This window comes from Trachemys scripta, chromosome 1 (genome assembly GCF_013100865.1).
Source record: "Trachemys scripta elegans isolate TJP31775 chromosome 1, CAS_Tse_1.0, whole genome shotgun sequence".
NCBI lineage: Eukaryota > Metazoa > Chordata > Testudines > Emydidae > Trachemys > Trachemys scripta.
The window spans coordinates 109805449-109822548 of NC_048298.1; the positions used below are offsets into that span (position 1 = coordinate 109805449).

A 17100-nucleotide genomic window follows, 5' to 3' on the forward strand; every position below is an offset into this window, starting at 1 on the left:
TCATAAAATGGCCGGATGAGGAGAAGGAATTGGTGATTATGGTGGTGCGGCCATTAGAGTTATTACCTTAGAAATGAAAAAAACCCAGCACAACCCCCCCACAAAGTAACTCCGCAACGCCCCCCAACAGCAACTCATTGTATCTAGAGAGATAACACATATAGATAAGATTGATAACATTGCATGTCTCCTCACTGTCGCACATACATGTGGTGTGCTTGTGTGGTGGTGGGCACTGGGCAGATGGCTGTTGTATTTTCAACAGTTTTGATCTGTTATTGCTTAAACTGTGCAAGTGGGAACCCTGAAGCATCTTTAGCTGGACACAGAAACTTTTAGCACTAGATATCCCAGTGTATTGTGATGATAATTCAAATCTTTAGACCCACGTAAAAAAACTGGCAGATTAAATAATTTTTTTGGCAACTGGCAAATCCATAAAAAAACTGGCCAGATCGACCTAACACCAGTCAGGTGTTAACCCTAGCAGCCACCCCCTTAATAAAGTTTAGCCCAGTGATTAGGGAACTCATCAGGGATGTGGGAGCCCGAGGGAGAATCCCCGCTCTGGAACAGACCAAAACGGACTTTTGCAATTCACTGAAAGTCCTGGAAAGCTTCAGATTCAGTTCAACCCGAACCATTTCTTTTTCTTTTTTTTTTTAATTTTCCAAACTGAAAGATCAGTCATTTACCTAGCTCTAATCCTAGGCCTCTCATGTGACGACAACGTGAGTTTTGATGAACTGTGGTTTGCCTGAGCAATGGAAAGTAGCCGGGAAAGGGCCCGAGGATTGGACTCCCTAATGTATAGGTGGTGTACATACCCCCTTTACAACAAGAAAACAGGTACAAAGAAATAGTAGAGAAAAAAGCTAATAAAATCTAGGTTAATTCTTCCTCTATTTTCTTTCTTGCCCTTCCCCCTCTTTCCTCCAGGAGGTTTCCATGGCAGCCTGAGACCATGTAACTTTTAGGCCTGGTCTACATGTGGTTTTTGTACCAGGTATAACTATCTCAGTTAGGATTTTTTTTTTAACCAAAACATTTGTACCAGTAAACCCCTGGTGTGGATGCTGTTATACTGATGTAAGGGTGCTTAATACTGGCATAGCTTCTTTCTCCTAGAAGGGAGATAAACAGTAACATTTGTGTTTAGAGAAGCTCTTCGTTTCTTTTAGAAAAACAGCATCAGGAGGGACTCTCACAACACACCTTCGTCATCATTACTGGACTAATAAAGAACTGCCTTGTATCTTAACATAGCCTTACAAAAGGGGTAGTCAATTATTTTTGGTCAAGGTTCAAATTTCTTGGTCAAGGTACAGGCAAGGTCCAGACTCCCAAGAAACATTTTTCACTTTGCAATAACAACAATGACAATAAGTAAATAAAAAGATTTCAGGGTCTGTTCAAAAGCATCTGGTGGCCTGGTTTTGGCCCATAGCCCGCCTACTGACTGCCCCTGCTTTACAATATTCCGTGCGCCCATTCTCCCAGGTGAGTAACATTTTTCTGCAGGTGAGTAGGATCATAGGAACTACCATACTGGAGCAAACCAGTGGGCCATTTTGTCCTGTTCCAAGAGTGACCTCTACCAGCCGCTTTAGAGGAAGATACAAGAAATCCACAATTGGACAGCTATGAAATAACCCACCTCCAATAAAAGTTTCTTCCTAAACTCCTCTTAGAATTTGGCTTATGCCTTGAAATATAGATCTGATTTTTGTTTTTTCATACAATCATGGGTATGTAGATTTTGTGCCTGGCCTGGTAAGTTTTCATGGCAGTTTTGCAAAGGTGTTTTCATGTTATACTTGTACATGATACCCACCTCCCAAGTGGCACACAGGTCTACGTTATCAAAAATCAATTTTCCATTTCCATCCACTGGGAATAAATCATCTCCAGGCTTAAAAACAAAAGAAACAATGTAATCAGATAAACCTCCCCTTTGGTATGGCACTTGATGACATGAATTGCTTTCTGGAGAAATTCTGGAAATATATTAAGCTATTGTGACATATCAGTAACTCAGTATTCACAGTACATTTCACTTTTATTTTTAAGTGCAAAGTTCATTCTGAAACCTGATGGATGTTCAGTCCATCAGGTCTCTTGATTATCTCTGCATCCCTAATATAAATGAAAGCCCATTTTACATCTGATCTGGAAGAAATATACGTAGGGAAATTGTTTGGTATTGTAAACTCTTGTTCCTTACAGCAGCGTCTCTGAATCAAGCAGTTAACTTACAGTCTGTCTTAAACCAAAAGGGGAACTGTGGGGACAAGATTCTCCTGTGTTCAGACATAACTTTTTTTTACCTTTAAAGATAGGGGTGTATGAATAATATAGAGATCAATGTAGTCAAACTGCAGGCGCTTCAGTGACTTTTCCAGGGCTGAGGGGACCATCTCAGGAGCATTAAAGGTACTCCAAAGCTGTAAAAAGTGAAAAGAGAACAAATGCCATCAGAATTATATGTTCACAAGGCTGATTCCCTCAATAACTTTATTCTGCTATATCTCAAGCATGAAAGGTCAGTGTATACACAGTATATTATGCATTATTTTATCCAAATTTTAATTTTAATAATATACAAAGTCTAAGGTTGCCCGACATTTAATTAACGTTGCATCATCATACTCTGCAGCATTAAAAAGTGAACATTCATACAGGAACTCTGTCTTGTAGGGGCACCATGAGGGTAGAAAATGGAAACAACTAATGTGTCTTTCAAAAATCAATTTAATCCAGTCTGGGACCACAAATAATGCACCAATCGTAATTATATGGCTATTGCATACATAGTTACAGTTGGAGGAGTTAAGATCGTTTAGGTGCCTAACCTATATATTTCCATAGCTTAACATATTTGGATTTCTTTCAAGTATACCCTTAAATCTCTATCACCTGGTCTGTAATGATTGGTTTGGGAAAATTACAGCATCCCTGTAATGCTTTTAGCCTTAAGTTACTAACACGTCCTCACCCTTAACTTCAGTTCAATGTAGTTTTTATCTGGTAATTGTATCTAGGCACCATGCCTGCTAAAGCTCCAGCTGGTACTAGTGCATATAATCCTTTACCCACAGGATTAGCACCTGGTAACAGGTGAGGGGTTTCAGGCAAATCCTTTCAGCCTGCTACAACTTGGACTTACCCCCTCACTGAAGTCACTGTTTTCTTGCTGCCTAAAAGCAGCACAGAAAGAAGCAAGAGAACAAGTGATGGGATTTAGAACAAAACCCACTTACCTTTCCTGTGTAAAATATGTCCTCTCTTTTGACTGTTCCATCTGCAATCTTCTCTCGAATGGCTCGCCCAATTTCCTCCTCATTCTCATATAAATAGGCTCCATCTATATGGCGGTAGCCAACTTCAATAGCCACCTTTACAGCCTCCTCACACTTACTTTTTGGAACCTATGAATTAAAAACAGAAAGACGAAAAAGCCTCAACATGTCTGGCTCAGGGACAATATTTTAAAGTGTGGTTCCAGCGACTGCAAAAATGTCACCTTTTTACTCAGACACTTTCTCTGCGTGTATTCACACTCACCTCTGCTTACTTTAGTGAAAAAAGTAAATTTTCCATCATGGAAAAGTCCTATAGAATTTAATTGACAATCACCATAGTTCTACAGAATTTTTAAACCAATCTACAGATTCTATAGAACAGATGTAATTTTCTAATAAAGTCTCACATTGGTTTAAAAATTCTTCAGAAAAGTGATCAATTTCTATTACATTCAATAAGCTTTTAGACACCATTTAAAGAACTCTATTTAATTGCTATAAAATCTTATTACTTTCATCCCTATTAAATTTTATAGGGCTATAGGCCAATCTATTAAAGATAAGGGGATGGCACAGGTGTCACTGAGACCAGAACTTGGCTTTCACAACCCTTTTACTGACGATGATACACAAGAAGAAAAGAACACAGCTTGCCTCTCAGGGTGAACATCAATTTTGCAGCCCTAGCAGTCAGAAAATACATTTTTTCAGTTGTAAATTGAACACATTTAATCCTGAAATCACTTGAAAGACAATAATATGAAACCACACTATAACTTTTACAGAGTCGCTTTTCAGACTAGAACCGTACTTGTAGTCACTAATCACCTAAAAGTGAGGGGGAAAGTTCTGTCCTAATTTATACCAGTGCAACCTCCATTGATTTCAGTAACCCTTGATACATCAGAGAGTATCACAAGTTAAACCACTGGAATGCTGATAATCTGCACAATGAGTCAATGTAATAGGGTCCTTAATTATCTGAGTCAATGAGAGTTCTGCCTGAAGGACTGAATAATAATCAAGTAAGGAGCTAAAGGTTTGACCCACACAGCCCTCTGACTAGGTGGACTTTTCAAATAAGATAAAATGTCTGGGATTTTTGTGGAGCAGGTGTTGCAAGCTCAGAAAAAGCTGTCTCCATGCCCTGATTGGTCCCTCCTCTGCAGTTGCAGCTGCCAGATCCTGCCCACCCAGGCCCCTGCTCCCAGCCCTAGGGAGGAGGAGAGGCAGGGAGGCATTGACTGATGGCTGGCGCCACGTCCTGGATCTACGCCAGCCTCACTGCCACTGACAGGGAACAACACTGCCCGCCATCTCGCGCGTGAGGCCACAGGTGCCCCCTCTAGCACTGCCCAAATACCCCCCCAGTACACACACCCCTCTAGTACCCTTCAAATATCCCCTCCAGCATACCACTCCCAGTACATAGACCCCTCCACCACCCCCAAAAAACCCTCCTCCCACACACCCCAAGTACCCCTTCCCAGTCAGAGGTGCTGGAACAATTTGCATAGTGGGGGTGCTGAGAGCCATAGAACCAAACTGTAACCCTGTATATGATGGAAACCACTTCAAGCCAGGGGGCACAGCAGCACCCCCAGCACCCTTAATTCCTGCACCTATGCTCCCAGTACACATATCCCGCTAGTGCCCCCCAAATACCCAATCACAGTGCACACATATCCCTCCAGCACCTCCCAACTGTACCCCCCTGCAGCTCCCCCACTCCCAAGGCAGTGTCCTCTTTTGGGGAAACTGAAAGATGGTAACCCTGTACATGAGTGAGTGTGACATTAAAGGGATTCTGCATGGACTAAGAGCCTGCCCATGCCAATCTATTTTCAAGATTTGGGTCTTGATGGGTGACTTAGGGCAAGTTCTTTTCTTCAGTTTCCCTATGTATAGAATTAGGATAGTGATACTGACTTTCCATTGCAAAGTGCTTGGGATCTAAGGGTGAGAGGGCTGTAAGTACAACATAGTGATTTTTAGTCACTACTAATTTGGATGGACTCTGAACCAGTGAGTGACAGAGATAAAAGGCTTTGTATCCCATTACCTAAGTCCCCTATTCTTTTCAAGGTCAGTTTTTGTTTGCTCACCCCATGATGCAAATACAGTTTGGAATGGCGTCAGCACATTTATTGTTTATCTGGCACAGAACATGTATTTACATGTAACTACACAGTCAGAGAGAGAGAGAGAGGGAGAGAGAACAAAAATAACAGATGGTGCTGGCAGACTGTAAGTAGTGATTAAGTTACAAATAAGATCACCAACTTCTTCTCCCTCCTCACTCAAAAGTGACACTCACCTGTCATCAGCTTAGTATTATCGTTGGAGGGATGTTCCTGAAATACAGGTTAGTGCTGAAAGCACATGTCCTGACTGAGGTGTATAACATTTTAAATGGCCCAGAGAGGATGACACAAAATTACTCAGGAGAGTAACAGGGTGAAAAACAATGGAGCATAAATTAAAGCTCTGAAAGACATGGAGACGTGCCTTTAAGCACAGCATGTGGAATTCAGGTGTGGAATGGACTCCCAAAAACAGCAGTAGGAGCTGCAGTTGTGAACATAATTTTATAGTCAGACAGGCACTTAGAAGATATAACTCAATGGCGAACAAGCTGTGAACAAATAGCTGGATGAACAAAGATAAGCTGCGTTGCCTCCTTTTTCCAAATATTGCAGTATAGAAATCCTTCACAAGTGTATAAAAACTACCCGGTATAGAACAAATTGGCAGTTAAATGAGGAAAGAACTGGAACAGCAAAGCAAGCAGCAGGTCAGGACTGAGGTGTATTGCAGAGGGGCATGTGGGCCCATGAATGGAACAGCTAACCAGACTGCAAGTCAGAGCTGAAGTTCATTGCAGACCTGCATGGGGCCCATTGTTGGAACTGCAGAAAATGCAGAAAATGCTGCATGCCAGGATGGAGAGCTCTGTGGAGGAAACTGTACCGTGCCTACCCTATCTAGATTTTAGTGCTGTCAGTCGCTCATTTTCATGCACAGCAGCAAACTTCATACAACAAACACAAACTTCCTATTGTGTAATAATCTGTAAAAGCTGCATAGATACTGAATCTGACCACAAGAATTCTGTGCCCATCATTCATCCCCATGGATGTATCTTTGCAGAGCTCCATTGTCTTTCTTGAAGCTTGTAACATTGCTTCGCTCCTGCTTGAGCCAGTGAGCAAATACAGACCCCAAGTATTACTTTTATTTACTGAGGCATGGCGACTGAGGGAGTAGTGAAGCTGCTGAGTGACATCAATGCCCAAAGTGGACAGACACTATCATTTTTCAAGCTAGCTCAGCCAACCACACCTTGGGGACCTACAGCACCTCACACAGAGCACTTCTAAGGGGCCTGGGTCTGCTGGCTCTGAGAATGAAGAAAAGAAACAATTATTAAAGAATAGAGACTAGACTCAATAAATGCATTACACAGACACCTTTATTTTTCCCCCATTAGCAATCCAGAACCATTCCATTCAGAGACTGAGTTGTTTTGAATTTCTGTTTAATGTACAGTGTAGATCTCTTGATATCACCAGCACTAGCTGGACTTCCAGAACAGGGCGCTTCTCTGGGACTAATCACTGGAATGGAGCAAGGAGATGAAATGTGTGTCTGATACCTCACATACGAAATAAAATCAGGAACATTGAAAGCATCCTTTCCATTATTCATCTTTAAATGGAAACTGAGGGTGGTCCACAAGTCTAAAAAGAAAATATTTATTAAATATCCCCATGTAATTGCATTACTAGGACATCTGAGTGCAAACCGCAGGAATCTCGAAGAGCAGACATGCAATGCTATCTATCTGTTTTAGGGTTTTCTTTAGGCCCCTCACTGTACTATCTCAGCACGGCAGTGATCTAATGTATAGTCTCTACTGAGAGGACATTACATTACAGCACAGTTTATTATAACTAATACGTGTGTTCACCTGGAATTTAATAAAGCTTGGAGAAAACATGACAGAATGGTCTGTGACTGCCTATGGCAGAAGGCTGTTACAAGAGAGGATTATTCGCAGTAAACAGTGAGTGTAGAACAAATAATAGTGGGCTTTTATGAAGCGGGAAAAATTGTCTTTAAAATACAGACAGGCCCAAACTGTAAAGTTAAGATCCCGATCTGGATTCAAAATTTGGGTGTGTTTTGGTTTAGCCCACTGCAGATGTAAAGGCCACCCAGATCAAAGAATGTTTAATCTAGACCCAAATTTCTGCAAAGATCAGGGTTATTTGGGTATAGCTGAACTCCTTGCACCCTGTGGCACTGTGCAGAGCTGGAGGGTGAGTGAGGGAGGGAAGAGGGGTGTATCCACAAAGGACAAGTCTGCAACTCTCTGATCCTTGGGCTAATTCCTAAGATGCTCTCTGCTAGCTGGGGATTGCTGGAGCACAGCAGCACTCTGGCCACACTCTCTCCCCAGAAGAGCCTTCAGCAAATCCCCTATGCCAACATCTTGGAGGGTATGGCACAGGACCTTGCTCTGTGGGTTCTTCGCCACCAGGGAGATCCCAATTCTGATGCCACTAGAACACAACAAATGCCCTAGAGGGGCCCTGGACCGATCCCAGAGTTTCCAGAACATTGGAAAAGTTTATAACCATTAGGATGGTGACACAATGACATTGGCATTCAAGGGAAGCTGTTATTTTGCCTTGAAACTGGAGCAAGGCTAAACGAGATAAATGACTACTAGGAATGTGTTGGGATAATGGCTCAAATCCTGTCATTGTGGGGGCCTCGGGCACTGGTGCACCTCGATCTCTCCTATTCACTGCCTGTGGTACATCATTTTCTAGTCTCCTGTGTGCAATGTTGTTGTAGTCTTGTCGGACACAGGATATTAGAGAGACAAGGTGGGTGAGGTAATATTTTCTATTGAACCAACTTCTGTGGGTCAGAGGGACAGGCTCTGGTCTGTAGGGAGCTTGCTTCTGATGAGCTGAACCCCCCTCTTCTGGCCTCCAAACAACCCTCCCTAATCTCATCACCAGAAGCAAGCTCCCAACAGACCAGGATACACAAACTCAAAGTGGCACCAGACCCTGCCGGATTAACATGCAATCCTACCACTGGTACAGGGATCCACCCTCCTCCACCCCCAATACATCTTTCAAGATCCATGGATCCTACACATGCCTATCACAACATGTGGTAAACCTTATCCAGTGCACTAAATGCTCTAATAAGAACTATATGGGTGAAACCAGACAATCACTAAATTCCCAAATGAACTCACCCAGGAAAGTGATAATACAAAAACACCCTATCACCTGTGGGTGAACACTTAAACCTATCACTCCTGATCCTCAAAGGAAACCTGCACAACATTTTCAAAATATGAACCTGGGAGCTTAACTTCATAACTTTGCTAGTCACTTAAAATTATGGACTGAAAAAGAGACTCTGGATTTATGGATTATTACAACAATCTATTCACACACACACACACACACACACACACACACAGGTGCCTTCCCCTCCTTTCTTTTCCCCCTATGAATGGAGGGGTGTTAAAGGGGTGCAACTTTGAATGGCCCCTTGAAATGTGTGTTAACTACTTATGCCAAACAATCTGTTCCACCTTGTATTTAGTTGTGACAAGTTTCACAGACATGAAGAAGAGCTCTCTGTGTAAGCTTGTTTCTCTATCAACAGAAGTTGGTCCAATAAAAGATATTACCTCACTGACCTTGTGTTCTGGTCTCCTGTGGGCTGTAATGCTTCAGTCTGGTTTTGGTTGTTGGGTTCAGCAAGCGGGTGGTGTTGATAGCCTGTTAAATACAGGAGATCAGACTAAACGATCTGGTCGTCCCTTCTGGCCTTAAACTGCATGATCCATTCCAGTCCTAATAGCTATGATCCTAAGTACATCCTTTGTGATCACGAGGGTCAGTATAACACAAAACCTTATTTCTTTGTGGGGTGACCACTGCTGCCTTTCTCCTGCCTCTCCACAGAGTACTAAAATACAAAGTATTGTGACTCACTGTATTAAGTTCAGGTAGCGAAGGTTTTTGTTCAGCCCATCAATGGTTTTCATATCCTCCTCAGAGAGCTGGAAGTCAAAAACCTGACACAGAAGACAGGATCAAACATTGGTTATTCCTGCCGGGCATAGCCCTTCTAATAGTGGGATGTATGTGCATTTACAGAAGCACAAGGCCCATGTTAAGTGAAAAGAAATGAAATAGGTATATTAATCTGGGCCTGCTATTTCCACTGTATTTTATATATTTCAGAGGTGAAGGTTATCTAGCTATGTAACTGTTGTGATTTTATTTTCTGTGTATTTCACCTTTGTACTTTTAGCAATCTGCTGTCCGTAGAGTCAGCTACCATTTTGAGATATAAATGTCCGCTTACAGAGGAGATACACACTGTGCTCTCTTACACAGGTGTTCTTTCTTGGTTTGTTTTTCCCTTAATCTAGAATAAATCTGTCAGACTGATATTGTAAGGTTTGTTCATTGAGTATGGAAAATAGATCTAGGGATGCTATAACCTGATTTACCTGGGATGTTTAAGATTCTGGACGAAAATGGGCAGGGGAGGACAGATCAGAGTTTGGAGAAGACCCATGGTCTAGGCAAGAGGTTGAGGGCAGGAAAGGGGTACACTCCTACTGAAAAATCATTTGTCTTTCCAATGCTCAGAGGGGCCTATATTCCCATCAGATATCGAGAGTAGCATTAGTCATTTTGGGAAAGGGCTTCATAAATCAATTGCTCCCTCAAAATGTTTCCTTTGGGAGACACAAGGAGGACTCCAGGGTTTTTTCTCCCCATATTATTATTTGTTCTCTAGTGGGTGCCAAGTTACACAGTTCAAATATTAAAGTGGCAGAAGCCTTCTCTAAGAATAGAGAACCTGCCTGAGAACTGCGCTATACAATGAGTGATAGTTCTCAGGCAGGATCCTGCAGTGCCATATTGTACAAGGGCACAAAAGTTCTCAACCCTCCATGGTGTCCCATCTAAATCTGTACATAGGGAGGTGTCTCCCTCACCATCTTCTCTCTGCACTCCTGTTTTACCTGGAAGTTTTCTTCAATACGCTTTCTGGTGAAGCTCTTAAAGAGGACCACGATACCACGCTGCAGCTGGTAGCGCAGGGCTACTAGAGCGGGGCTTCGGTTGTATTTTTTGGCAATTGCACCCAATACTGCATCCTCCAGCAGAACTGGGGTGCTTTGGTCTATCCTACAAAGGAAACAGAGAAACAGGGAGCATTTTGGGAATCAGGAATGCAGTCATCTCAGCCTAGTGAGGACAATGCCTGTGCAATCTGAAAATAAACTACTAGGTCTTTTCCAGCTCTCATTTGTATTGTATAACTTTATAAATATCAGATACTTTGAAGATGGAAGGAGGGGAAAGTACCCTCTAACCCATTATTGAGGTTCTAAACCTGGGAGCATAGTCCAGTTTCTTTCCTTACCACATCTTGTCTCTCTGTGAGCCCAGAGCACAATAGGCTTCAAGGAGGATATCCTTGGATTTGCAGAAGGCCAGCAGTTTGCTTTGGTTGAGGTAAGGGTGACATTCAACCTGCAGAATCAACCCGCAACCCAAAACTGAGATTTCAGATCATATGAACAGCAGCAGTCAGACAAAAGAAACATCAGACATTATGTCAACGGGACACAGTATACTAAAATATCAAATATCCTTCCATTAAAATACAGCCTGGAAGTGCAAGTGACCCTGGGGTGCAGGTTAGCTGATAAATCCCAAGCAACAGTTTATCTAGTAAAGGACAGAAGCCAAGACATCTTGTGGAAGGATAGGGTTAATAAGATTTATAGTCAGAACCAAGTCCTGCTTGCCTTACTCATGTGTCTAGTCCCACTGAAACCTCAGTTTCGATACTAATTTTGGCCCTTCGTGTATTGTTACATAGCTAGGATATGAATCAAAACCATTGCCTGGACTAACACTGCCATTAAAGCAATGGCCATTAGTTGGAGAGAGAGACTGAGTTTGTTACTAGTGGATGTTCTATGGGTCTGTACTGGGACCAGTTATGGACGAGATGGCACTCTCATTCTAAGCCCTTATTTTCAGTGGCTGATAACTTCCCCTAAAGTAGTCACTTGGTCCAAATTTCTCATGCTTGGTCTCAACTTACAAGTTATTTTTAATGAAATTTAAAACAGTTTAGATTTAAAACTTTAAAATTACCTCCTACCTATATAGTATCCTCCATACAGAACTTGTTCTATGCTAAGTTTGAAAAAAAATTAGTTGAGAGGCAAAATTACTTTCAAAAACTGACTATGGGATGCTGTGCATATCCTGGGTTATTTTGCTTATCATATATAACTCAATTCTCTGTCTTTATCCAGCAGGTATGGAATACATCTGGGTATCTATGTGAAGGGTAGGAAAATGGATAAGAAAACAACGTAGTCCATCTGAATCATCTCTCTCTGAGCCTACTGCCTGTAAGCCACATTTCTGAGTATGAGTTTGGACATCCCGGTAACAAAACATCCTCACATTCCAAGCAGAGAAGGGCTGCTGTTATGAAAGTCTATTCCCATAGCAGCGGAATGAGGATCTCTGGATGTACAGAGTTTATCTTTCTCCTGCCTCTCTCAGAGACTGTTTCCTTTATGGGTATTTTCTACTTCATTCTTTCTGGATATGCGTAAGTTTTTCATCATTTCAGTGATGGGCACAAACAAAACCCTTGTTCCAAACAACATAGAACTATTTTTTTTTTCAGAACCTGAATCTACAGTTGCTAATGGCTCCTGTCTTTAACGTCAGCTGTCGCAACACCCACAAATTCTGAGGAGTTCAATATCAGGTCTAATTGTTGTGGCTTGTGTCTACTGGAAGTGGAGCAATAGTTCCCCCCATAAATGAAACTCTTCACTGACTACAAGTTCTGAATTTCTTCTAACTCAATACTTTTAGGACTCTACCCAAAGGTCAGCATTTTACCTGGTTGAGAACAGGTTTGTACTTGAGCCCTGGTTTGTTCAGGATCATCTCCAGCTGTCTGCGGTTGAAATTGGACACTCCAATGGACTTCACCAAGCCTGCATCTTTACATGCCTCCATGGCCTGTGGAAAACAACAACAGACAGTTCTATTATCACTACTGGTAGTATAATTTCTGAGAAACTAGAAAAATGACACTCAACTGGGCTCACTCAATATAAAATTATTCCACCAAAATATTACTACATGTACAGTAGGGGAAGTTTGATATATTCTAGAACGAAACTCTGATTTAGAGACATTTTCCAACTGTTCACTTAGGCATCAGATCTCTGTCCAATCCATTGTGAAATAAAGTAATCTTTTCCCCCCAGTAGAAAGTAGACAATCTGGCCACCGTCTCTCTGTAGCTTCCTCTCTAATTTATCCTTCATACATAAAGAACTCAAAGACATAACAATACCCAATCACTGGTTGTGAACAATACAGAAATAAGGGTACCACATAAGTATAGGATTATGAACACCAGTTTAAGAGCTTTATAGCACAAAAAAATTCAGAATGAAAATTAAAGGGGAAACAAGAAATACTGAAGGAGATGGACAAATGCAGTGGTCACCATTAGAATGTCTGTATTTACTGATAGTAGTCATACTGTGGTGTCTGAGATACACCAGGAAATGACTGCAGAATCTCAGCTCACTGGCAGTGCTATGAAAACAGATATTGTAAATTTGGTTTACTTTTTACATTTAATAGAAAAAGCTTGCTAGAGTCCACTGAAGGGAAAGCACATATCACAGGGGAAGTTTTAGCTTTTTCTTTTTAAATGAGGAAGTTAAGTTAGTACTCATGAAAATGAGGAACCTATAGCACCAATTAGAACCAGGGATAAATGGATAATTAGAACCCCCAAAACTCTACCAATGCACCTTGATTCTGACCTGATATCCCTTTGTATTTCATTTCTGGCCTCTCTTGATATAGAAGCACCAATGGTATTAAACTGAGTGGTGGACTTTGTAATGTGGGTAAGCGTGGACAGACTTTGAACCTAGTTCTTCAGTGTTGACAGGCTGGCCCACCAGGGCCAGCTCTGGCTTTTTTGCCACCCTAGGCAAAAAAGCCACTCGCCGCCCCCCCCACACAGTGTGGCAGGGCAGGGCGCTGAGCCCAGCCGCGGGCCCGCAATCCCCGACTGGCTGGAGCGCCGGGGGAAGGGCGGCGAGCCCGCCGCGGCTGCCGCTCTCCCCGGCAGCCAGAGCACCAGGAGGAGGGCGGAGAGCCTGCCGTGGCTCCCCGCTCTCCCCAGCGACCAGAGCGCTGGGGGGAAGGCGGAGAGCCCCCGGCGGCCAGAGTGCCGGGAGCAGGACTGAGAGCCCGGCCAGGACTCTCCATTCTCCCCGGCGGCCAGAGCGCCGGGAGCAGGGTGGAGAGCCCAGCTGGGGCTCTCCGCTCTCCCCGGCGGCCAGAGCGCTGGGAGCAGGGCCCCCAGCGGCCAGAGCGCTGAGGGGAGGGTGGCGAGCCCGGCTGGGGCCCCGCTCTCCTCGACCGTCCAGAGCGCCGGGGGGAGGGCAGCGAGCCCGCTGTGGCTCCGTTCTCCCCAGCGGCGGGAACGCCGCGGGGAGGGTGGCGAGCCCAGTCGCGGCCCCGCTCTCGGGCCGGAGCACCCCACCGCGCCACCCCCCTCCAGGCGCCGCCCCAAGCAGATGCTTGGTGGGCTGGTGCCTAGAGCCGGCCCTGTGGCCCACTAATAAGTTGCAACACCAAGCTACTCAAAGAGCATTAGCTAAAGAATTAGGGATCTGATGGAGTCCTCATCTTGGCTGACTCTTGGGCAGAATATTTCATCCCTCCTCTGTGGAAATCACCACATGTAAAGCCGAGACTACAAATCTGTCTCTGACAATATCCCTGCCCTAAGACCAGGGAAGGCCAAAGCATCTCAAAGTGCGGTTCTGCTCTACAAAGTGATTCTGTAAAAATGGCATGTGAGGTTTCATGTTTGTTGAGTCTCAGTGATTTCCCCCTCAAATCTGCTCAGTTTACAATTGAAAATATATTTCACTTAACTAGCTGCCCTGAACACTCATTGAAGGTCTGGTCTAGGCACAGTTATTGTGCTGCTTTAACTATATCAGTCTGACACGGATGTAGTAGACCTCTCCTAGTGTGATGGGGCAGCTCCCACAGCAATCAGAAAGGGTTAAAGAGCTTCTCTGGGCACAATCCACCACACCTATGAGGCTTGTCAAGCCTGGCGAATGGCAAGTGCTTAAAAGAGAGGATACTGGTTCAATCTGGGCGGGACTCTGGCGTTAGCGGAGCTAGAGCTCCCCAGAGGACAGGGGTTGTTTCCTGTGGAAATTGCTTAAGCGCACTTGCCTCCTGGGCCCTCTGAGGAAGTAGAGGACTGGCTTTTCTATACTTCTCTTTTTCGAGCCCTGGGACTTTGCCTTGGTTGCTTGGGCACATAGGGGACAAGAAGTCCAGATCTCCTGCCAAGGAACTGTAAATCCTCACTCTGTGTGAGACTGCAGGGACCTGGCCTTTTTTGAGGGCTGCAGAATTAGTGTGCCCTTTTCTTCATTTGGACTATTTTATACCCCTAGAAGGGAACAGGCTGTCTATCAGGTGCAGGCAGAGGGCCATACTCCGCACTTTGAGCCAGATCTATAGTATTGTAATTGTCCAGAAAAGGATATTTGAGACAAGAGAGATGCCCCTTCTTGCCCCAGGGGAGGGCCAGAAAGATATAATTTATCACAGTGGGTACAGTCATGCTGCTATAAAAGGAGCCTATAGTGGTATAGTTTATTCCCTTAAATTTAGGGGAATAAAATACCCCAGTGCAAGGTACCACTGTACTAGTAAAACTGCCTTCACTCTAGGGGTTGCACCAATTCAACTATTTTGTTTAAAAAAAAAATCACACCCCTAAATGAAATAGTTAAAGTGGGATGAAAACTGTATGCAGACCTGGCTGAAGTCTGACAATTGAGTTAGACTTTTTCCAACTTGCGCATCATCACTAATAAGAACAGTTCAATTACACCTCTGCAGCCCCAATGTCTTCAGATTATACCCTCAGTGACACTTGAGCAACATCATTTTCTTAACACAGGTGTCACTGATTTGGTTTTAGTAAGAAAATCTGTTGATGATTCACAAGAAGGAGCATCGCTGGTTTGTGCTGCTGGGCTAACTGGAGCAAAAAGCAGCTTAAACTTATTTTGGTCACTAAAGCTGGCAGCAATGATGCTCAATACACACAAGGGTCAGATCTGTTAAGTGTGAAGGTGCCGTTTGTTTATAGTTACTTGCTGGTGTGAATCTGCACTTTATCAATAGGCAGTTCAAGAACATATCTTACTCAAAATCCCAGCCTCCCACATACATAACAATTACATTCTCCCTAGCTCTCTAAAAAGGTCATATGACTAAAAAACAGAACTCTGAACACTTTCTGGGTAACAGTCAGCTGGCTGCCTAAGGAAACTGTATGGGCTCTTAATTAACACTGTTATTCATGTCACTCACCTCCCAAGTTTGACGCAGATCTACAATATCGAAAATGAGTTTTCCATTTTCATCCATTGGTGATAAATCTGGCCCAGGCTTAAAAACAAAAGGAAAATCTCCCTTGGTCGTGATGTTTTTTACACAAGTGGATTTTAATTATTTTGTGGCCAAGGAAGGAGTTGTAACCAGGAGGAGTGGGGAAGGAGGGAAGTGTCGAACACTAAAGCTGGTAAAAATAATAGAATGGTTTTATCTAAACCATTTGGATTCCCACAAGCTAAAAACATTTGGATGAGAGACTGAGAGCTGGATCATTGCCCAGTCACCAAGAATTTTCCTACCAGTAACACCTAAGAGTTATCTTATCTTATCAATTCCCTTTCTTTTAAGTCCCTAATGGAAGACTCCAGCAGCACCAGAACAAAACTGATATCATCTGAATTAAAACTACCTTGAACTGAACTGAATTTTCTACTTCTCTAGAGGCAGAGCAGCCACTGTAAATTGTCAAACTGAGCTAGAGAATTTAGCTACACATCACTTTTGAGTAAAAGGCCTATATATGACTGAAATATATAGCATACCTTGTGTTCCATGAGTAAATTTCACCCTAGATGCCTAGAAATAATTTTGAGTAAGTAAGACAATAAATGTTAATACTGGAAAATTAATTAGCTCAGCGAAACACTATTTTCATAAGAAATCGTGTTTATACGCCATGAAAACAAAGCATGTATGTGGAAAGCAATTAGGGCCTAGAGATAGTACAGATAAATCATGATATGGTGTCACACAAAATGACATCTTCATTGACAAAGAGAAAGAAGCTTCACAGTAACCTCAGATTAGTTTTATAGATTACTGGTGAATTTCCAGAGTAACTAGTTAGCTTTTGATCATTATGTGTTTATTTGAATTTAAAGAGTTTTCCAGACAGTTTGTAAATTTGCCAGTGCACTAAGATATAGATATATTTAGTGGCATAGAGTGAACCCAGGTAGCATATGATATTTTAATAGCAAGGATTAAAAGCATAAGACTGTTAACCTACATGTCAAGTATCAGAGGGGTAGCCGTGTTCGTCTGAATCTGTAAAAAGCAACAGAAGGTCCTGTGGCACCTTTGAGACTAACAGAAGTATTGGGAGCACAAGCTTTCGTGGGTAAGAACCTCACTTCTTCAGATGCAAGTAATGGAAATCTCCAGAGGCAGGTATAAATCAGTGTGGAGATAACGAGGTTAGTTCAGTCAGGGAGGGTGAGGTGCTCTGCTAGCAGTTGAGGTGT

General features: G+C 43.0%; 1 protein-coding gene across 7 annotated transcripts in view; it reads right to left on the minus strand.

The window, feature by feature from the left end:
- LOC117882842 (aldo-keto reductase family 1 member C1 homolog) overlaps positions 1 to 17100 on the minus strand; it is a 29153-nt gene that overhangs the window by 4703 nt on the left and 7350 nt on the right. For 2 of the 7 annotated variants that reach the window (XM_034781694.1, XM_034781721.1), the window contains exons 4-9: positions 15833 to 15910; positions 12293 to 12415; positions 10782 to 10891; positions 10378 to 10543; positions 9332 to 9414; positions 6757 to 7042 (exon numbers count right to left, since the gene is read on the minus strand). In XM_034781694.1, coding sequence (XP_034637585.1) covers positions 7003 to 7042; positions 9332 to 9414; positions 10378 to 10543; positions 10782 to 10891; positions 12293 to 12415; positions 15833 to 15910 — 600 coding nt within the window. In that variant the 3' untranslated portion in view covers positions 6757 to 7002. Of the gene's footprint in view, positions 1 to 1834; positions 1913 to 2327; positions 2445 to 3260; positions 3435 to 6756; positions 7043 to 9033; positions 9116 to 9331; positions 9415 to 10377; positions 10544 to 10781; positions 10892 to 12292; positions 12416 to 15832; positions 15911 to 17100 lie in introns of those variants that run through there. The other 5 variants (XM_034781685.1, XM_034781707.1, XR_004647124.1 and 2 more) reach the window with 4 other exon arrangements.